This window comes from Neopsephotus bourkii, unplaced genomic scaffold, assembly GCF_033783945.1.
Source record: "Neopsephotus bourkii isolate Nb327-2 ecotype Australia unplaced genomic scaffold, CSIRO-AGI_Nbou_v1 NB_1634, whole genome shotgun sequence".
Lineage (NCBI taxonomy): Eukaryota > Metazoa > Chordata > Aves > Psittaciformes > Psittacidae > Neopsephotus > Neopsephotus bourkii.
The window spans coordinates 4,682,299-4,705,771 of NW_026902109.1; the positions used below are offsets into that span (position 1 = coordinate 4,682,299).

The following is a 23,473-nucleotide window of genomic DNA, read 5'->3' on the forward strand; positions in this document are numbered from 1 at the left end:
GATAGCTGAAGTTAACTTGGGATTTGAAAGGAGAAAAGGAGTTTTTGTGAAGGACAGTGTTGTGTTGTGCTTCAGGAGGTCATTTTACCAAAGATGGCGCTGAGCAGCCTCCTTCAGGCTGGGGTATTTTTTTCCCCCAAGGAGACAGATGGAAAAAACTATTTGCTGTGTGATGCCCTCCATCAGCCAGGGTGTAGCTTGAGGTTATAGGGCATCTTTTAGTACGTGTTTACAATCTAACTAGAAATTAACAGAAACCAGAAATCAAATGACAATTTTAATAGACTTTAGAACAGAGCGTACGAGTATAAAACACTGGTTTTATATTTCAAAAGTTGCAGGAAGATAGCCAGTCATTTTAAACAGTCTTCTACAAAACGTATGCCAGTAGATTACATAAAAGACACTATATACAATTATAAAAGAGCAGAAAACAATCCTCACTGTAAAAATAATTTAAAACAAAGTATTTCAATTTAAAATATCTCCTATAGCACAAACTAATACATTGTGACATGCAAGTGGAAACAAAACATATTGCATTCTTTAGCGTAGCCAAATAAGAGCTGGATTAAATTTGGACAATGAGACGCAACATGCCAACATTTTTTCATGAATACAGGAAGCTGTTCTTCAATACCTATTAACTGATGTATCTTACGTTCAAAGAACAGCTACTATACATCTTCCAAAATGTAATAAATATTAAAGCAAAGTATAGGAATAGTCTATATCGTAGAGTTCATCTGGGCCAATGTTGAAAAAGTGGTTATAGAAAAATGCTGCTTCACTTCCTACTGCACTGTGCAATTTTACAAAATAGTTCTAAAGGCTCAGAAACAATCCACACTTGAACATTTGCCACATCCAGTTTTAAGGCAGCCTACTAGTGCTTAGATACGCAATGTAGTAATCTGAGTAGCTGCTTTGCTTTTAATCAGCAAGGTGGGGCTAGCAGGTAGAGAGTTATTTTCCCAACCTGAGGCATGAGCTCAGAGCCATGTGCTGCCAGTTTGGGTTGTTAAGCTGTGCCTTAGCCACTCAGCAGGGCAAGCAGAGGCTCTTGCTATTCGAGATAGCTTCTCCTGGCTTAGTTGCATCAATAAGGATAAAGGAAGAGCTTATTTTATTGTGCCTTCTCACTTGCTGGTGGAAACGCTGTTCTGGACTTGTCCTAGCTTACACACTGGAGCCATGGCAATTCAGCAGATGCTGTTTTTAATGCTAGCTGTGCTAAATAAATCTGACTTTTGTGTACAACATGAAAAACCTCTGCTGTGGCGGATCCATTTTGTTTGAAATGCCAGTGTTACAATTGCTGTGGAGCCAATGTCAGCATCGCTTCCTGCCCACAGGAAGGATTAAACTCAATACCCCAAGCATTTTCACAACACTTCTTGATCAGTCTAAAACCCATAGGATTTCTCAAGTGCTTTCTGTCCTGTTTCCATTTAACTACCTGCTTGCACTTAAGTATGTCTCAAACATACAAAGTAACTGTTAAAGCAAAAAATCAGCTGCCACAGTGGGTCTTAGAAAATGCCAGTGTTTAATGACAGATTAGGCAAGAACTAAAGGTTTAGCAGAAGAGCAAGAGGTTTTAAATAAACCAAACTGTTACAAAGCAAGAGGTGTGAAAATACCATTCTTTGGTCTAAATTAGCTGTTCCCTTTATATTAGTTTAACATTCCAATGGCTTTTTCAAAACAGTTTAAAAATAAGCTGAAATTCGTTGAGCAAAAATATGCATTATATACATGGATGCCTGATCAGACAGAGGAACTTAAAAGTGAATACAGTGACAATTGTTCAGGTATTCCTAGTACCTTAAAAAAAAAAAAGAAAACAAAAAGTTAGTGTTGAGCGCGCCATAATAGAATTTTATTGAAAAAGGTAAAAAACTAAGCATGAAAATCTGTTTTCGTTATTTATAAACACTACATCCTGATGTTTCTGTTGTTCTAAATTCAGACGTAAACATTCATTCTGACATGCCAAAGCTCCTAATGCTGGTGGGAAGTTCCTGTAACCAGTCTGTGACCACTTCACAACTTGTTGCTCAGATGGTCAGTCCCTGCAGCTGCAGTTGCATAAGCTGATTCATCAGCTGCTGATTCATCTTGTTCAACTCCATCTTCTCCGAATCCGGGTTCCTCTTCCCTTTCTGGAGCATCCTCATCCTCCATGCCGTTATAAAACTCCTCAATCTCGCTCTCATCCTCCACATCTAAGCTCTGACTACGACAGGAACCACTTTCACTACTACTCCCACAGGAGCTGGAAGATATGATATCATCTTCAGAATCTGAGTACACCTCAGCACCATGGAAAATATAGCGATTTGGTGGCAAAAAGAGATACTGAGTACCTGAAACAGAATTTTGAAAGTCAGTAAAAGGCTAAAAGAAATGATTCGTACAAGATCTTGCAGGCTCCTGGTTGTAAGGTACCCACGTTTATTTTTTGACAGTGAAACTTAACTGACAGATTACATGTATCTATGTTGATGTATGTATATTTATTATAAAGCACAAACCAAATGCTCTACTGGAAGGCTTAGCATTCCTTCTGCCCCCTCCCCTCTGACACAAAAGTGCATTTAAACTTCAGTGTTCAGCAGCTGTTTTCACCGGTGCATGTATTCACAGCTGGATTTCCTTCACTTGTACCAGAACTGGAACCCAGTGCACAGATTACTTCACAAAGTTTAAAAGCAGCTTTGCTTTTTAAAGTTGCAGTTTAATACCTGGTTCATTCACACTGATTTCCTAGTGTGGTAACTCCCTATATCAGTTAAGAGGTTGCATATTTGAAGGCTTTCTTGGAAACTCTAGTTTCCTGCAAAATGTGCCTGGCTCCAGCTGTGAGATTTGCAGTTGATCTGTCACAGTTTCATCGTTCAGTTCTACTTCCACACCAAATTATGACATAGTGTGACCAGCTTCTGAACATGTGAGAATCAAACTAATTTTTCTGAAAATGCGTTTGAAAATCTTAGAAACGGATTTATTTTTTGATACCTGCCTTCAGCCTCCTCAACTTTGTCCTGTTCCGGGAGTATGTAATCACTGATTACAAAATTAGGAATTACAAAAGAATTTCCCATCAGCCTCTCCAAAAGATGATAAAATGATGAGTTAGGTAGATGCTTGTCTGAACAAAAATAACCACCAAAATCCACTTAAGGGTAACTTATTTATTGCTTTAAAGTAAGTCTAAAATAAAACATCTCACGCAAAAGATGCAAAATGGTGAAATGAGTTACCACTTACCATCCAGCCTTTTGCTGATCTGTTCTTTTGCAGATCTGTTTACCCAGCACTTCTTTAAGATTTCATTTTTTTCTTTATTTTCTCCAATGTTAGATCCATTTTCCTTCATAGTTTCAGAGTTCATTAGTTCACTAGTAGGATTTTCAGGGTTTTCTGGTGATGTCTGTGTGTCCTGAAGCTTTTCCTCTATGCAGGCCCCTTTAGTTTCTGAGGCAGGATCACAGTTTTCTACCTTGCATTCAGCTGGGTGTTCTGACGACACCACCAAAGTATCTGGTGGAGTCATTCTTTCTGGTGAACTAGAATCTTCTGAAATGTTTAAAGGGGTAGGTGGTAGCTCAGATGAGGGCATTTCAAGCTCCTTGTGTGTTCGTGGTGGCTTTTCTGTTATTTCTGAAAGTTTTACTGAGTTGTAGCAAAGTTTTGTATATTCACTACCTAGCCTTTGACATAATTCATTAATTATAACATCACAGTCTCCAAGAAGCTCCACATCAAAGTGTAGATGAGGCAAAGGTTCCCTATTAATTAAGATCTGAGGCACTTCATGAGGGATGGAACCTATACATGGAAAAGAGAATGCCAAGGTAGTCACTTCAGTTTTACTTTCAGCAGAGATCTGCATAGAAAGCTTGATTCCTCAGACCTCCCCCTTCATTTTCAACAAGACCAAAACAGATCAGGAAGAAGACAAGCAAATCCCAAATTTAACAGCAGCAGTTTGAGGTGCTATGCCTACTGTAGCCTGTCTAGACTTCCCCCCCCCCCCCTTTTTTTCCAGTAAAAGGAGTTCATCTACTCAGTCATTGAGAAACACACACACAGAAACTTGACTATGCTGATGTTTGGTCAAGTATTAAAAAGATTATTAAAATTAGTACTATAATCTCTTATATGAATTATGCTGATTTTGTGCATTCATTTTATGTACTTAGGTGCACATGAAGAACATAGTGATGGTAAATGACAGCCCCTTAATTAGGCAAATATTTCCAGTGGTCGACACTGTCCAGGGATGCTCAATCCATTTCTGATATTTAGGCTTCACCCACCAGTTTGGTAAACTAGCATCAATTCCTCAGATAACTAACAAAAGAAGTCCAGTTCTGGGGTGTGGGATGAGCAATGGCTTGTATAATAGATCCTAACTTTCCACTCCTTATGCATTTCCCAGCAGCCTAGCCTCTGCCTCTTGTACAGTGAAGAGGATGTTGATACAAATGCCAGGGATGAAGTACTATTCCCAGTTAACAGGAGATGCTAACAGACATCCTTCTAAGGCTTGCAAGTGAAGAGAATTTCTTTAGTACTATGAAGTCTTTCACTCAGTAGGCAACTAGAGCACCTGTATAATGGTATTTTCTCAGCCTTCCCAAAGGTAATTTTTCTATATAATGTAACATATATTAGCAGAGATGTTTTTCCATATAATTTTTAAAAGCTAAGGATTCAAATGGTGACATATATATATAGGCTATATAATACCTGCTGTGCATTTAGTGTTAAGTACTGTCTTTAAAATAAGCTGTAACTCAGACACCTGATGTACTTGATCTGATTTTTTTGATACTACATTGATCTTTAGAGCTGATTCCTTTCTAAATCTTTCAAGTAACTCTGAAAGGACATTGCAAGCAGGGAGAAAAATGAACCAAATCTAAAAATGAAGTAATTTAAGTTTTAGGGAAGTAGTTTTTCAGATTATCATTTCATTACCTTGATAGCTGTCTGGAATGTAGAAAAAGCACTTAAGAGTTTGTTACTGTCTCTGTTCTCTATTTTGCATTTCAGCTTTATGTAGGCAGTCAGTTTTCATCTTCGAAAACTAGATGCTTAATCTAGTTTCTTTACTGAGTCAAGCCAAAAGCATTTCTTAGAGATCTTAACTGTGAATTTCACTTTTGATCCAAATTTCTGAAAGAATTACCAGATAGCCACTTACTTGGAATCAATGCTACTGGTCTCACTTTCAGTGAAGACCCAATGACAATAAGGAGATCAACTTCATTTTTGTCATACTTCATGGCGCGATGGAACTGCTCAGGTAAGTTCTCTCCGAAGAACACTATATCTGGCTTCATGATAGCGAGTGGTTCATCAGGTGGACATCTGGGACATCTAGGTACAACCTGCATTAAACCAGCTTCTATTATTACAGTTCAAGGCTGCACCCTTAAAAACCCCAGATTTTATCAATTCACAGTCACTTATTTTGGCAAAAGACAGGGAAGTTTCAAGGGTATTTCCTCTTTTTATTTTTCTGTGGATATACAGACAAGTACATTTCTTATTCTAGCCTGCAGCAACTGCAGGAATAAAGAGGGAGTCCTCTTAAATCAAAAGGGAGAAACCATGCAGCTCTTCACCACAGTTCTTATCTGACTACTAAGCCAAAGTCCAGAAGTCATGCTCAGAACTGGTGAGTAATTACCTCCTGTTTGATAGGAATGTATTTTTCTTGGTTTAACTGGGGCAACAGCTTAGATTTCACTGTCAGTTTCCATTGTAGGATCTAATATAAACCCTTCCCTAATCAAGGAGTATATTGTAGAGTTTTACTCTTTACTTTCTCTCTCCCCACAGAGGTTATGCGTGTTACAGATGAAAAACAACTACTGTAGCAGCTAGCAAAAAAACATACAGGACAAGAACACAGGGAAGAACTTTCATTTAGTCTCCATTTTAAATGTTTCCAGTTCCTCTAAAAACAGAGCAGAACACTTGTTCACTAAAAAAACAAGAACCAGGTTTTGTGGAGAAGGCTCCCTTTCCTCCTGAAACCAGAGATTTTAGGACAAGGGGTAACGGATATAAGGAAGAAGTTCTTTACTGTTAGGGTGGTGAGGCACTGGAATGGGTTGTCCAGGGAAGTTGTGAATGCTCCATCCCTGGAGGTGTTCAAGACAAGGTTGGCCAGAGCCTTGGGTGGCATGGTTTAGTGGGAGGTGTCCCTGCCCATGACAGGGGGGTTGGAACAGGATGATCTTGAGGTCCTTTCCAACCCTAACTGTTCTATGATTCTATGATTTTCTAATCTTTGGACCCCCCTTTCAACTCCTTCCTATTTCAAGACTTCTTCAGAGAGAAGCAAGAAGGTGAGCAATGTATGTACAGTCTGAGCAATTTTTCTTTAAAACAGTTCAAGTCTTCTCAGCTGCAGTATTGAAATACAATGCCCCAGAATAAATCTAAGGAGCTAAATGTAGTTGCAATCCTACATCATAAGCAAATCAGTGCTATGTAAAGGTGTAAAAATATGTATGTTACCTACTGTAATATGAGAATATATGACAACTGATATTTATATATGTAACAACTCCCTCTTGTACAGAGAACATACGCAGAAAAATAATACAGAACATAGAAAGTTTAAATTGAACTGGTTTATGGATGCCTGCACTAGGACAAAAGACAATGCTTTCCAAATGATAAAACATCACAAGGCCTTCCTCTGTTGTTAAAGGACCTTTCCCAGAAATGTAAGTCTTCAAACAAAGAATCTAATCCTCCTTTGAAGAAAACACTGGGGGACACACAAGGAGCAATTCAGCACAAGAACTAGGAACTGGTCTAGAGGAAACCTTCACCATGTACCAAAATTAAGAGTCTAGTAACCCCTCGCTAAAAGGAAACCAACCAGAAGAATGCCACCAAAAGCAGCAGATGAGTAGAATGAATCTTGAACATTTTCCTCATATCTTTATATATTAGAGAGTGCATAACATATAAACAGCTTAAAACCTTTATGAAGCTTTTTACCCTGCTGTCTCTTCTGTTGATGTTAGTGATGCCTTTGCACTTTCAGCTGGAAGCTTAATGAGGGAAAATAATTTGCTCTGTTTTAGGAGGAAGGTGAAACGAGGACCTCTAACTTCTGATGTAAAGAGATAGTTAATATTAACTCTGTTCCCATCATTTCTGACAGGAAGTCCAACTGCCTGTTTCTTAGTAGATCTCTATAGAACAACTGATGTCCCTATCCAAATCATTTGAGTCACTGTAACGGGCCCATAAATGCTTTACAGCACTACACTGCTCATCAGCTTCTCTGCTAATCATCAGAAAGGTCATCAGTAAGAGGGAAGGATCTATTCCAAGAGCTGAAATTGATACCAAGAATTTAAAGGTAGATAACTGGCCAATTACCTAGGGTCCTCTTTACCTCCAGAAGCAGCACTCCCCCAAAGCCCCACTGCCTCTGCTCATGTCTAATTAAACAAAAATGGAATTTCTCACTGACTATTGATATTATCCATGTATAAAAGCTAAGATTAGTAAAGATTATGTTGACTTAAGAATATCCAAGAACTGGTGCAAGTTTTCCATTTGCAGGGCCTTTACTTCCTAAATCTGCGACCCTTTCCCTATTTCCTGGAGCTGCCTAATGTAATTAAAAGCTAAGTAAAAATGGTATTTTTGGAAGTGACTGACAACTTTCTTACTCAGAAATTCTATGTGCAATTTATGACTGCTGCTGCTGCTTCTCATCCAAAAGGGTGATTGTGTGCAGCAATCCAGAGAAAAAATCATGCTACAGAGCGCAAGCACATTATCTTGGAAGTGGCGAAAGAATGAAGTGCAGCAATAAGAAATTGGTATTCTTGTAAACAGATGATTTCAAACAATTCTCAATCTATAGTATGTTGAAAGGAAATCCTGGCAGAAAGATGTTAGTTAGGCTCACTTCCTCGTGAAGCACTTCAGACCATCAGGGCATGGACCAGAGCAAAGGAAAGGTAGCATTTTCTAGGGAAAACTAAGGACCTGGGGCCATGTATAACTGAACTTTCAAGAGTGGAGGACAGCGAAGGCTAGCAACTGGACTATCTATTAGGACCTAGCTGCCAAAAATATTTTGTGAAAGAGGACTTGCCAGAAAAGAAAGCCATTGAAATGGACAGTCTTTTGTTTCAGAAGTACAGAAAAGGTTTCTTTTAATATCTAGGGAACCAAATTCTATAGTCTAAAGAGGCAATAGAAAAAGCAACTGCATAGCACTGGTTTGGGAAATGCAGGCAATGGAAAGTAGAATTTTTATTTTATTTTTTTTTCTCCAGAGGAGGAGGAACAGATTTTCTTTCAGTAACTGTGTTTCTCATATGAAATGATATTATGAAAATAATTCCATATTACAGTTAGGGCCTACCCTGGAGACATGTACCTGGCAATAGTACTGTAAGATCAGTCCTGAGAGACTGAGTTTAAAAAGATCTTTGGTCTCATCTTGGGAGTAAGAACCCTCTGTTCTCATGCAGAAGTATTGCTACAGGCTGCTTCTTTCCACTTCCCCATGCTTCCATTACAGACCACCAGCAGGGACAGGCCATTGGGGCAGAAGTTTGGTTCAGTAATATGAACATACAATGATAAAAGTGCTGTTGGGAAAAGGAGAGCCAACCACTAACAGTCAAACCAGAAAAGTACAGTATACTTAAAAGAGTTGTTTAGAAATAAAAACCCTAAACTTCAGCCAGCTGGTTTTGAAGGCAAAGGAAAAGCAAACATCTGTAAGATAAAAAGTTCTCAAAAATAATATTCTTAAGAGAAAAGTAAACCAGACTTCATATTCAGTGTTACAAAGCTTCAGGCTTAGGAGATTTACACATCTTAAAGCTTTAACTCAAACATCTCTTCTGAAAGGCTTTCATCGAGTTCAATTTCAAATGTAATACCTGGAAGATTTACATCCCTTCTGTGTTTCCCATCTAAAGTTGCCACTGTGGACTCTCAAGCATTTATCATAAAACCCCATGAGTCTGTAGAAAGAGTCCCCTCCTGTTTGTTTAAAAAAGATCTTTTTGCTCAGAGAATCGTCACCCCTGTTCCTTCAAAAGAAGGGGAAGAATAGCAAAGAGGGTCTTGCAAAACCAAAGGTTCATCACTCTGACACAGCAGAACTACCTGCCTTGGCCCTGAGGCAATTCACACCCAGATGCAGGGAGTCCCAAATATGCAGTAATTCAGAAATCCTAGAAAGCAGTGTCCAGCATCTCATTTGATCCTCTTCCTTGCTCAGAGGCTGGTCTGTAGCTATCAATTTCTCCATGTATTATCTACCATTTAAACATATTTTTAATGTAGGTAAATGCTCAAAGAGCAACCAATGTTCTTAATAACTAAGAATGCTTTCTCAGTGTGACTGTGAATTCAAACTAACATAAGCCAGGTATAAATCCGACTTTCTACTTACCATTTTAACCTCTACTTTTCTCAAAATGGATTCTTAAGGTTTTGTTCTTTTTCCCATTACCTAATTTTTGCAGTACAGTATTTGAGTATACTTCTAAATACTAGAGGAAATGCTGAAATACAGATAGGCACTTTTATGAAATACATGCAAAGATATGTAGCCTTTTAAAAGCAGATCTTTTCAGTGATCCAAGCATGGTGGCTTGGGTTTGGTTGGGTATTTTTTTTGTGAGAGAGAGAATTACTGATTACAAAGCTGCAGTGAGTTAAAGTAGATTTCTTACCTGATTGAAAATATCTCCTCGAACAACTTCACAATCAACTTTGTATTTACAGATCAAGCAGGAAGCTGTTGCAAAGGAACCTGAGGGGAAGAACCCATATGGTGTAAATAAGGATTTTTTATTCATTCAGATTTGGTCTTTCTGGCCAAGCTGTTTTGACACAAAGGCTGTTATGTTGCAGTGCTAAAAAAATCAGTCATTAAAAAGTAATGTAAAATTCAGAGAAGATACTTATAGTACTAAAAGTAGTTCTTTAGACGTTAGTAGAAATCTTGTTTTAGGAGTACTGATATACCACATGCATGCCAACACAAGTTATACTGTGTCTCTGATTCCCTCAACCTATGCAAGCATATACAAGGAGAGGAGAACAGAACCTTCCCTTTTCCCCTTTATACAACTAACAGTAGCATCAGCAGCTCTGCAAACAGCAGCAGCAGAACAGGAACCCACATGAACTCAAGATAGGGCAAAATAACTGAAGAAAGTGTTAGTAAATACTTCATTATAGACAACTAAATAGCACTAGTACTGTTCCTTTCAGCAGAAGTGGGAACTTAAAGCTACATTGTTTAAATTGAAATACTGTTCTGAACTTGGTATCCTGCTTAGCTACTGTGTTTATTTGGCAAGACTGCGTTAAGTGTGTTGCTCCCTCCAGCCACTTGGTAGCTCTAACTGGCCTGTTTCTGAAGCAGCTGAAGGTGATGCTCGAGTATCTGATAGAGCATTTGCTTCTCTGTTTAAGGGGAAACCTTATCAGGTGGCTAACACATATGAAAATACAGTCTGAAGTCACTGTGGCAAACTGGAGTGGTCTTTTGGTGTGCATATGTCCAGGAAAGATAAACCTGTAAGGCCTTTTATGTGTGGAAGGAATAATGCTAGAAGTTCACAGAATAATGAGAAATAAAGTAAAAAATAGTAATACAGATTTTCTCCTAACCATGAAACAAAGGGTGAAAAAAAGAATTTGGGATTTTTGACCCTGCACTGGAATGCAACACTCACAGAATCATAGAGTAGAAGTCTGTAGCTGTCTAATTTCTCATGGTGATACGAGAGCAGTAAGAAAGCCCTGTGACTGAATAATGTTCAGGAAGGTACAAAAGTCTGCCTTCAAAAGGAAACTTTTAGAAAGGTAACAATTAAGATGTTGAAAGCTTTGCAGAAGCAAGGAACAGCTAAAAATCTCTGGTACTGAAACTTTATCTGGAGTATTATTTTAGGCCACCCAAACTGAAGATGTTTTCTGCTCATAACCTACATACAGCAACCAACCAATACTTACACTGCTAAATAAAGGGGTTCTGGGGGTAAGTATAACTTCAAAATATGTTTTAGGAATACTAGATTTGGTCAAGACAGAGCAGAAGTACAGAAAAACTTGGGAGCACATCATTCAGGAACAACTGGCAGTTCAGGTCTGCCTATCACAGCTGGAGTGGAAAGTGCACAGCTTCTGAAACACTTGCTCATCATTGCAACTCCCAGAACTTGCGGGATTCCAAAGACTACAGGAAGCATGACAGTTACTTGCTCATTGTAATTTGTTCATAGAAATAATTTAGGCCTTTATACAGTGTGTTAGGGACATCTGTCAGGCTAGCAGACCTAACCCTGTCTGAGGCATCTGCTGATACCTACCTGCAACTCTGTGAGATACTTTTCACTGTTAGAAGGACTTGATAAAGAAATTATGCTGCCCTATGCATGAGTTATATAGCTAGCACACTGCCTGTGATCATTCAGCTAAAGCAATAGCAAGGAATGTGATCTAATTCCAGATGCATTGGTTGAATGCAATAGCCATTTTAAATTCAGAAAAATATATCTAACTAGTAACTTTATGTCTGCAGTATGAAACGGATTCAAAGGTTCATACATGAACTCCCTAATTCATTACAAGGTTCTCTGTAATTTGGCACATTCATTATTAACTTGTCAATGCCACAGTTAGAAAAAAAGAGATTAATAATAATAATTAATACAGCAGTATAAACCCTTACATAAGATTTCAGTTTCTCTTCAGCCACTACCATTAGTCAGCTAGCATTTTAAAAAAAGAGCAGCATAATTGTATGTCAGATAAAGCTTGATGTACTCAAAACAATCTCTGTTAATTTCCAAAGACCTCAAAATCCATAGCATGTTTTCAAGAATCTAATTTAGTATCAGTTTATACAGAACATACACTGAAGATGGTCTGAAACCTACTTACTGGAGTGTCCACCTGAAAAAATGGGAAGCTGTAGTGATGAGCAAAACCATAGCTATGTGAGAAGTTACATCATCATACAGAATGACAACCAAAAGAAAATGTGTGACACACTAAGCACAAATGGAAACTAGATTTGGGTTATTCGACAAGTAGGATTCTAATGTGTGCTCTTTGGTCACCACAACAGCACAGCATTTGCTCTGTCTAAAAAAAGGATACTGACAAATCTGGCAAAGTTAAGCTATGTAGATAAAGAAACCATGAGAGGTTTGTTTTTTTTTTCCCTGGAAAAGGTGGAATTGGACAGACAAGTCTTACAAACATACTAGTGCTGCTTTTAATCAATTTCTTTGCCAGAAGTCTCCTAAATGAACCGAAGTGCACCTTAACAACCAATTTTCTGCGTGCTTTCCTTAAAAATGAATTCTTGAACTCTTAGCTTGACATTTGCAACACCTTGGAAATGGAAAGAATATCAAGCAACTAATTACAATACCACATTGAGTGGAATCCCTTAATTACAGAATGGGTATTACACTGAAGGTGTAAGAAGATGATCTTCAATTGAGCTGAATTGGTACTTAGTCCACAATATTTTATACATGAGCTAAAGTCACTGAAGTGCCAGGATATTTTAGGATTTCAACTGAATATAACCTAAATAAAGAATCAGATAACAGCCAAACTCCATTTCATTGATACACAGTGAGAGGGACCTATGAAAAGACTTATTTCCACACTATGTTCTCATACTTGAATATAAAGAGGCAACAAATAAACTTCAATAAAACTTAAGGTCTAAGCTTGTGTGAACAGGGTATGGATCTTTACTGATGCATGAAGACCACCATGTATCAGGCATAATTTCTGAAAGAAGTATTTCCACTTAAATCACTTCTGTCACGTGTACCAGTAAAAGTTATTCCTACACATAAAATAAGTGAAACTAAAGCCACTAACCATGACACTGTATTATCCTTTGGATTCCTGCAACCTGTTCCAGTGTGTCTATGTTCTGAGTATAGTTGCGAAGTAGTTTTCCTTCTTTATCCATCAAAGCTATGAACTTGTGACAGAGAGATGGCTGGAACTGTCCTGGGTAGATTTCCTAGGGAATTCAGAAGTATATTAGAAAGTGCAAATCGATATACAACTGCAGCAATTCATACAGGCCTAAATATCATCAACAATTGTGCTGGCAGTTAATGTTGTTACTCCCTTTGCATTTTGCCATCTCTCAGACCCAACTTTTCTTTCAACAGCTAAGCTCCTGATCGTGTCAGGATAAACTGGTCCATGCAAGTTGGCATTTTGTTCTTCAGACAGCATAAAAGCAAGGTTCAGATATTTTGGGGGTTTGAAAATTATGAAATAGAAAAGCCATTTTTCCTTTGGTAAGTGTCAAGTAACCTCAGTATTTGTTTTTGAAATATACATGGTTTAATTGCAGTTGGGAAAAAATTTCATTACAAATTTGGATTCTGGTCTCTTGGTTTAGGATAAGCAGTTCTACTCCTCAGCATTATCAGCAGCCATTCCTAGAAGATGGAAGCCCAGAAAGCAGAATGGCATTGGATATAAAGGGTAGGACAAGTGGTACTTGAACCAGCTTTGCCAATTTAGCCAGTTACAGTAGTAACCATTGGCTTAGTAGAGCAATTCTGCTGTGCCTGATAGATGCTTAACCTCTCTGTTAGGTCAAGGTACAGTAGGTAGGTATATCTAAAGAGGATACAGAAAAAAATGTAGGCATTTTTGTAGAATGATCTGATACTTCCTCACAGTGAACAAGGAGCCTGCCAAAACAAAATTCAGTCTGGTCACCCAGATGAAAGCTTCTGTCTGGAGCTGACCACTCCATGTGGTACCTCTGGTTGCTGTGTGATAAGGAGGATAGCAGCAGCACCACCACCACTCTGTTGCTCAGAAGCACTTATTTAGCGGAGGGACTTGAATTTCAGAACCTCTTTTCCAGTCACTCTGTCACCACTGAACAGCAACTGGGCTGGAGTCCCACCTGCATAATTGAGGCCTTTTTATGGAAAAAGCACAAGAGTAACCGGCCAAAAGAAAGTTAGCAAGAAGGAAGGCGCTGCCTACCTTTACTAGTAGATACTTAAAGCTGAATCAAACGTCTTAGAACAACAGTGAACTGTTAAATTCATCTTTGTGACAGCTCTGCCTTCAGCTGTCATACAGCCCAACTATTAACATATTTGTTTTTCCCAAAATATTTCAGTTACTCATAATTCTGAAACTACATGGGTCTTTGGAGTTAAGATACAGCAATGATCAATGACTGCTCATTGTGCTAGATTATCTAGATTATAACTAGGGCTACTACACAATTACAGTCAGTTATTCTTGTGGTCGTAACAGCTTTTATATCTTAGTGTCCTGGGTTCAGCAGTAGCAGTCATTTTTCTCTTTCTTGGTAGCTGGTGCAATACTGTGTTTTGACTTTCGGCCTGGGAACAGAGCTGATAAAAATGATGTTTTGGTTTGGCCAAGGAGCTTGTAGGCCTCATGCTGTGCCAGGGAGGAGGGGAAGCCGGGAGGAAGCAGAGACAGGACACCTGACCCAAACTGACCGAAGGGGTATTCCATACCGCAGCATGTCATGCCTTGGATATAACTGGGGAGTTACCCGGAAGGGCTAGTGGACTGCAGGGTTGGAGGAGGTATCGGTTGGTGCTTGGTTGGGCTGGGGGGGGCGAGTTATTGGTCTCCTGGTGCTGAGGTGTTGTATTCTCTTCCCTTGTTATTTCCTTTATCATTATTATTATTGGTGGTAGCAGTAGTGATTTGTGTTATACCTTAGTTACTGGGCTGTTCTTATCTCAACCCGTGGGAGTTGCATTCTTTCTGATTCTCCTCTCCACCCCTCCGGGAGTAGGGGGAGAGCAAGAAGGGGGGGAGTGAGTGCACAAGCTGTCTGACTGGGCTTAAACCATGACACTTAGTCTGAAGAAGCAAGACATGTTCTGCCACTGAACTCTGAAAATGTATTTGGCCATTCTTAAAAGAAATTAAGACTTCATCAAATCAGACATCAGTATTCTAAGTTGATGGACAAAAAAGAAGTAGGAGAAATCATTTTAGTAAAAACCTATCAGCCACACTGGACTATTCTGATAAAACCTGTGTACAGGCATCAAGTAAATTGGGGGGGGGGTTTGTTTGCTGTTTTGGTGGGATTTGCAGTTGGGTTTTTTTTTGTTGGTTGGTTTGTTCTAATATTAAAAAAAAAAACAAGCACCAAAACGAAACAACCAAGGAACTGAATACATTAATAAGCATCAAAACATATTAGTATCTAGATAGGAGGCTTTCAGAGAAAGCTGAGCAGCTGCAAAATACATTTATTTTTCCCTTCTGATCTTTATAACAGAGCAGTAGTATAAATAGCGAGCAAAGGGAAGAAAGTGAGCAGAACTAGTAGTGATTGATTTTCACAAGTCCTTACTGGTCCTGTAGTAATTCCTAAATGTTTTGGTTTTGACTTCTTTTTTTTTTTCTCCCACACAAGAAAATACCAGATCAGGTGTCATTATTTTATTGTTGCTACATGTGTCTATAGTTTCTACAATTCTTTGTCTCTGCAATGTACTCCCTGCTTTTTAAACTGTTTAACACCTCTAACATCTTTCTAAAAACTGCTGTGTTCTCCCTTTCAAGTGAACACAGTCCCTGCGAAAAGGCTTTAATTCCCTAAGATGTACAGATTCTTGTGACAGCTACATGAAAACCTGAAACAGACACTTATTAGTGCATGAAACTGCTTTAGTCCTCTTTACTGTAAATACAGTCATAAAATGCGAATGTATTGTACAACACTGGAAAGCATGCCACAGGATATGAAATCCAAATGTAGCTTTCCACATTACTCATGTACTGGCCAAAAATTTCTCATATTCTTTCATTTTTCAGAGAAAGTAACAGCAGCTAAGACTATTAAAGTTTAATCATGTAGCTACAATGGAGGATTTTTATTTATCCTCCCTGAAATTAGAGACATACCATCCGGAATGGTTGTATATACAATGAACTTGTAACAGGAACGGTAAAAATAACATTAAAAAAAAAAAAAGAGCTGCTGATTATTTCTAGTAAGGACAGTATGTGATTGCACACAATGACTGAAGTAACACGAGGATATAAAATTGGTATGTTAAAAAGACCTGCCCAAGGACAGAGTTGTTACACTACTGAATGAGGTCTCCCATTAAAATAAATTCAATCTATTAACATATTTTCTATCTTGCTTATAAAAAAAAGACATATATTGTTTTGTTAATAGAATAGTTTTATATCTGATTTATGCATTTTAATACTGTCATCTATCTTCACTGACCAAGAAAAGAACTGTTGGAAATCCATACCTTTGCAAATTTAAAAAATGGCCTGGGATCCTTTCTGAAGTATTCTATATCGAACATTGCTTGAGGATCTGGAAGGTCTGGGAAGTCTACAGCAAGGCGTGCATATATGCCATCTCTTGATCTGAAGTCAGGTATTCCACAAGACACAGACACCTGAAACATATTTTTGCAGTCTGAAATAAGCAAAACTACATATTCAGCTATAAAGAGTCGCTGTGATACAAACTATTTGGGAAATGATGTTTCTGTATGCTGACTGTGCTGAAGACTTTAAGAACAAACCCAGTCTGGGTTCTCTTACTTATTTTTCTTTTGCTTCCCCCCCCCCCCCTTTTTTTTTAACCAATAAAACAATTCTCAAATCCCAAACAGGAAAACCAGCACAGAAAACCCTGTTAGTACAATCTCACAGGCAGTAATAGGACACTTGCTTTTACTACTGGAAGTTTTTTAAGAAGTGAACAAAAGTCTAAAATACCGTTGTGTTAATTAATAGGTGTTCACTGACCTGTCAACTTAGGCTTGGACAAGGTGGTTGATATATTTTTTTTAACATGCTAACGCAGTAACGAAGTAGACTTTTGATAAATAAAACCCTTTTGATAAATATTGTTTATCAGAGCATTGTGTGGTCAATAAAGACTGAAATTTATTGTCTCAGACTACCCCAAAACGCTAAGGAAAAAGGAGAAACAGGTGTATGATAACAATTATAGAAAGAGCAAGACTGGGTAACAAATAAAACAAGCTGATTTGAATCACTCATCTTTTTTGAACCATGTCACACCCTCTGTGTATGAACAACAGAAGCAAAAATCATCAACTTTTGTATCATGATCTGGTACACAGGTATAAAGCTGCTGATGTGCAACAGCTTAGAAATGTTCTTCAGTAAAACAGTGAGTAAACTTACTATTATCATAGAGCAGCACATGTGAAAAGTAAGATTTAGTCTACTGAAACCTAATGAAAATCTCCCTTCCCCCTAACTCTTCTTTTTGAGTCCTCTTCTAGTACCTCTAGCTCCATCAGGTATTTTAAGATTCACTGACATTTTGTTTAAAAAATCATTACCTTTGTTTCACATGAAAAAAAACAACTAGGGTAGAAAATGTTCTGGAACAGGTAGAAGTGATCTGTTTTGCATGGGAACAACTGTATAAGGACTTAAATGCTTTTAAGAATAATATGAAAGTCTTGTAATTTCCAGTTTAAGCTCCAGTCTTGCAGTGTGCATCACCTGTAGTGGACAGCTGTGCCTCCTCTTCTCATCTAGCATAATTATTTGATTATGAACATCATGAGGTTCACATCACCTGCATGCTGTAAAGCATTGGGTAAGTATTTAATCAACTGTCTACATATTCTGTCACTCTTAAGTGTAACAGTACATACCCCAGCTCCAGTCAAGACCATTATTTTTTTGCATTCTTGTAAAAGTTTCACAGCATCATCAATAGTATTAATATCTTTTCGTTTTTTTCTTTTTGGTGGTTCTGAAAGAATGTTTATAACAATTTGCCACAGTGTCATATCATCTAGTTCAGGTGGAGGGATTGTTTCTGGTAGCAGGTCTTTCAGAATTGTCCGTGGGTCTGTACCTAACATGAGATGCTGCTGAACAAAAGTGTAGGGACCTAAGAAAAAAAATAAATTAGAATTGAGTCAAGTAGTTCAGATTATTATATCATTGCTCCATTTATTAATGCTTGCTACTAACATTTTATTAATCCAATTTACTACTTTGTTCATCAAAGCCTCTGCATATTTTTCTCTAAGTGATAGTACAGCTTGGGTTTTTACTCACTATGATGTTAACCCATGAAGGATTTAATGAAAGTCAAGGTAAAAATCCCAGTTCATAGCAAACTTGATGGCTCTTTGAGGTGCACTTACTTAGCAATGAGATTTTCACAGTGTATCTCCATTTTATGGCTTCATTGTTATTCTTTCAACATTTTGTAAGCTATTTACAGTAATAAGTTGAACAGACAATAAACATGCATATTATAAAACATCACTCTAAAGAGTCGAGTAGGTCCCACCAATCCATGGATTATTTGTTATTTTATCCGTCTAACACTCATGATTTCAGACATGACCTCTTAAAGCCATCAAATCAGTCTTTCCAGAAACATTCAAGATTAGAGCAGTAAAACAGGTGAATCTTAAGAAGCTGAACTAAGAGGACTCAAATAGCTATCACTAAGGCTAATTACAGTACATATAAAGAAAAACAACTGCTATTTGTATTTGCCCAAAAGGAACCAATAGTGATCCTGCAACAATGGATTAGCAAAGACAATTTTTAAGTTGAAAATTGTAACATCATAATGTGTTTTCTTGCTGCTGTTCCTATCAAGACTAACAAAATAAATGCTGTGGTATTGTCACGCCTGGGTATGACAAAGACCTGACCCCACTGCACCCTGGAAGCCACTGTCCCACACAAATCACCAGGGACCTGAACAGTTATCTTGCCTCTGTACAAGGCAAGAACTTTCTAATGAATTCTTAACTGCTATGGTTAACTTATCTAGTGCTAGTATGCAATATATATGCAGACTAGTAATTCCCAAACTGACGTAACACTTAGGACATTGAAGCCCTACAGATTGGCTAAAATCACACACGAATCATCTGCTTGTTCCTTTAAGAACACTAAGTAAATAGGCAAGAAATATGCTAACAGTCACTTCAATTTAGTGAGCCTGTGTGTACGATTTTAATAGGGATCACAGCCAGTTTTATACACAAAAAGACATTGACAGTTTTAATCAAAATACAGCAGGTTTAAGAGGTTAATTCTTAAACTCCTTAAATAACATGCAGAACAGTCAACAACTCTCAGCTGCTCAAAAGCAGTAACTGCCAATTTTTTATTTATTTTTCTTTTTTTGCAACATAAATCATTTGGAGAGTGGGAAGAATTATGTAACTGTTCAAAGGCAAACAGCATCTAAGAATTATATTATTTAGGTTTCTACCTATACGCGGTCTTGGAGTCCAGTCACTAGAACTTGCATGTGAAGCTCTGTCATCTTCATCACTGTCACAAGAGTGAAAGCCATTGGCTATGATTTCATCACTAAAAAGGAAGTTATCTGCAAGACAGCACAACAATGGTAGATGGGTTACTCTAGAGCTAAATTGCACAGGTATATATTTAAATACATAACAAACCCTAAAATTGTACATATTTAAATACATCACAAACCCTAAAATTGTATGCTATAAAATCTGATTGCAATGAATTATAAAAAAGCAGTTTTGTCACATAGACATGAGAAATTTCTACTTTCCTTTTTTTTTTTTTTAAGTTTATAGATATGCTGTCAAGCCTTCAGTAGATTTACAGGAGGATTTGCTATCTTAATACTGGGCTTTAGTGGGCTGGAAGTTGACCACAGTGAAATTTTCAGAAGTGTTGGGCATTAAGGATTTTGTATTTTAGAAAAAATCCAGATGTTTTAAAGGTACAATTAAAAATTACTTTCTCTTACAAATTCTCACTTCAGCTGAGAAACTGGATAAAATGAAAATACATCACTATTTATAGACCAGTCTATGATTAGGTTTTAAGATCACAGTGTTTTATAAAAGCCCACAAATACACATTTGGATACAACAATGTTAGAATTTTGTTAGGTGGTTACCTTGCAGCTGAGCTGGAATAGGTGACCACATACCCACTTTTATGGTATTTCAGTTATAACAGAAAATGGGCTACCTTGAACCACCTTCACTTTATCTCATCTAGTTTACTCTGCTGCTGGGTTTGGCTTAGACTACCACAGTTACTTCAGCTCAGCTCAGCTCATGGCCTTAAGCCAGAGTAACTCAATCTAACTTCATCACGTACCTAGATGGAGGAGCCTAAAGAAGAATGAGATACTTGTCTTACAGCATGCATTATTAAGCTAACATTTAAGGGGCAATCTAAATTTTAACCTGAGCAGCTCATCAAAATTTAGACTACTAAGATTTTTTTTGGTCTTTATTAGAAATGGCAACAGCAGCTTAATTTTTTTAAAAGCTAAAATGATGAACAAAGGAGAACAAGTTTCAGTAAGGCTCTCTAAAGCAAAAAATCAGTTTTCAACTTCTATTTCAATACGCCCCTACAATATTTTAACTAGGTCACCTCACTTTACTCTTAAATAAAGAACAGCACGAAATACCATCGGTTTTTATTCACAGATTTTGTTGTCCTGTTCTTTCTGTTGCTGGCATAAGTACTTTATTCTGGTTAGAATGGAAAGAGGTGGAGAACAGAAATTTGCATTTTGTACTTGCTGTCTTGTTCTTCTGAGACCACCGGTATTCATTGACACTGCTGTTCCTTATTATTAACCTATTCATTTACAGCATATCAGTTCCATCTCATTATGCACAAAGTCAATGAACATACTATGCAAAAAGCATTACTAAGAAAAAAGTTGACTGGTACACATCAGTAAGTGTTAAGTGCAAATTTACTAAAACAATGTTTATGTCTATTGTATAAATGTCTATTGTATAAAGAAACAAAGGTTACAGTGTTAAAGACTCATCACATACAGGTCTGGTTGTCATATATTTAAAAAACACTGTGACAGATACATGCAGGCTAAAGCAACAGCTTAAATAGTAACACACTCCCTATGCATCCATTTGGTTCTTCAAAGGATTTAAAGGGAATTCTTGCCGGAACTAAGCAATCCACAGCAAAACATGCCTGAGGATCTGAGTAACTTGAACAAAACCGCTTCATACAAGGCACTGATAAGAGATCATTAGCTTTACTCTTGTCCTGTTCCAATGAAGTTTTTAAATACCAAGGCTGTCCAAGCTTATCATACAGCTCTGTTCCCTTTTGGATTACTTTTGCCCAGGCAAAGAATTTCTGCAGAATTTTAGTACTGAGTTAAAGGTAAAATATCTTCTAACTGCATTCTAGAATAAAATATAAAGACTTTATTAGCAGAATGCAGCATCTGAGATCTTTTAAGAAGTCTTTCCAAAGCACTAACTTAAAAACCAAAATGAGCAAACCCTATCCATTTCAATAATGCAATGCAAGGTACGTTCATTTTGATACTGCCCAAACAACATGCTTCTAGCATGATCTGCAAAGAAACTCTTTCAGAAGATTATAGTTTAGTTTTGTGCTGCAATCACTGAAATCTTAACCAAAACTGTAACTTGAAGTTATATAAAGATTTGTTCAAGACCGCTGCTCCTGTGGTTTCTGTGCAAGTTTGAAAAGGAAACAGAGCTTATGATTTTTAATAACTTGTTGCCAGCAACACAGCAAAATAAATGTTTTCAGAAATAAGAGCCAAATCGTTCTCCTCCTGTGAAGAAGCATCTCCTTCTCCAAAGCCACCCACAAAAAATAACAGGCTTTGACAAGGGCTGACGAGATTAGAACCGATAAGGTTTAAAAAAATGGATGCAGCAGCTCGCTCGAGTTTGCGTTCGATGTACGGTTCAGATGTACGGAGCACAGCGTATATTCAGGGATCACCCCGCAAGAAGCGCCCACTAGTAGCGGCGCTCTTTTCCCCCCCCAGACGGGGACAGACCAGCGCTGGCCCCGGGCTGCAGCAGCTGAACACCGACCTTCCCTGAGAGCGACACGGGCCAACGCTAGGCGGGAAAGCCCGGGTGGCTACCGCGGAGAGCCGCCCGCGGGGAGCCCCAGCGCAGAGCCGGCACCAAGCACCAGCGTAAGGTGGCGGGAGCCCGCCGCGGCCGCCACCTTTCCCGACGTGGGCCGCGCGGCCGGGCCGCTCCCTGACGGCTGCGCGGGGCCAGCCCGCGGCCTGTGCCGGCGGGCCAAGCGGAAGAGGGGAAGGATGGGGTCCTCACCGGGATGCAGGGCCGTCGCTTCGGCCGCCCCGTTTGAACACTGCGCCCGCCTGCAGCCAATGGCCGCCTCCGCCGCGTCTTCGCCGGGCGCCGCCTCCGCCCCCTCCCCCCGGCCCCACTGCCGCGGCTGCGGAGGCGGCTCCGCCCGGGGCAGGCCCCGCAACCCGGCCCTATTGTCCGCGCCGCTCCAGATCGCCGCCACCTCTTCGTCCTGTTCCTCCTCCGTCCGGCCGTCGCCATCGGCGGTAACGGCAGCCGCCTCACCCGGCAGCTCCGCCGCCACAGCGGTGGCGGGCGGCGGCCCCGCGCCCCGATCCGGGCGTTGGGCGTACGCCGCGCCCCGCCCGCAGCCACCGTCTTCCGAGTCCAGCCGCTGGCGCTTCAGAGCGGGCTCGACGCTCTCGGCCGCGCCGCCGGGGCCGCAGTCGCGCGGACGGATGAGCGGAATCTCGTCGTCCGCCATCTTGGAGTAGCAACCACCGCCCCCCTCCCTCCCGCCCGCCCGGCGCAGCAGCGCTAGCAGCGCCTCCGCCACAGCCCCCTCCCCCACCCCCAGGGAGCGATTTAAACCCGGCACGTGACCGCGCCACCGCCCACGCGGGCACCCGCCCCGCGGAGGCAGCAACAACAACAAACCGGATCACGTGAGCGGGACGTAGGGGGCGGGGGTGCTGCCGCCGTCACCTGACGCTCGTGCCAGCTCCACCCTCGCGTGGCAGGGGTGCTGTGCCTCCCCCTCGTGCCATGGCGGCTTCTCGTCACGTGGCCGTGTGTCCCCCGTGGTGAGCCTCGCCCAGTAGGGGGCAGGGCGGGGCGCGGCGGCCGCTGAGGGGAACGTCACGGGCTGGGCCGGGGCCCGGCTGTCACCTCAGAGCGGGGCCGCCTTTTCCTTGTTGCAGTGTCTTGTTCACTGGCGGGGCAGCTGCAGCCTGCGGTGGGGTGACCGCCTATGGCGGGAAGGGGGAGTCCTGTCCATGTGGAGCTTGTCGTCGTTCCCCCACCCCGCACGCTCACCCCGCAGTGAGCTCTTCTGCTGGGACGCTCCTGGCAAATGGCGGTCGCGGCGTGGCCGTGGGTCTCGGTAGTCTCCTTGTCACAAGCTGTTTGAGAACCCCCCTGGCCTCTCTGTCGTGTATTCACAGTATCAGGGAACGCGTCTTCCCGAGGAACAAACGCGTTGCTTGACGCAGGCTTCAGGCTGTAGACGCGCTCTGTTGGGCTGCCGTGTATCTGTACAGCAGTTGATGAGGTGAAACCCACCGGGGAAACTC

The 23,473-nt window shown here is 40.0% G+C and overlaps 1 protein-coding gene across 1 annotated transcript; it reads right to left on the reverse strand.

Moving 5' to 3' along the window:
- Positions 1-264: 264 nt before the first annotated feature.
- Positions 265-22,711, reverse strand: SIRT1 (sirtuin 1). Its single transcript, XM_061373994.1, has 9 exons — positions 22,203-22,711; positions 19,337-19,453; positions 17,745-17,986; positions 16,350-16,502; positions 12,928-13,075; positions 9,747-9,826; positions 5,216-5,402; positions 3,274-3,834; positions 265-2,369 (listed from the first exon to the last, which is right to left on the reverse strand). The coding sequence occupies exons 1-9, from the start codon at positions 22,663-22,665 to the stop codon at positions 2,047-2,049; spliced, it is 2,274 nt and encodes a 757-aa protein (XP_061229978.1). The 5' UTR covers positions 22,666-22,711; the 3' UTR covers positions 265-2,046.
- Between the last annotated feature and the right edge of the window lie 762 nt (positions 22,712-23,473).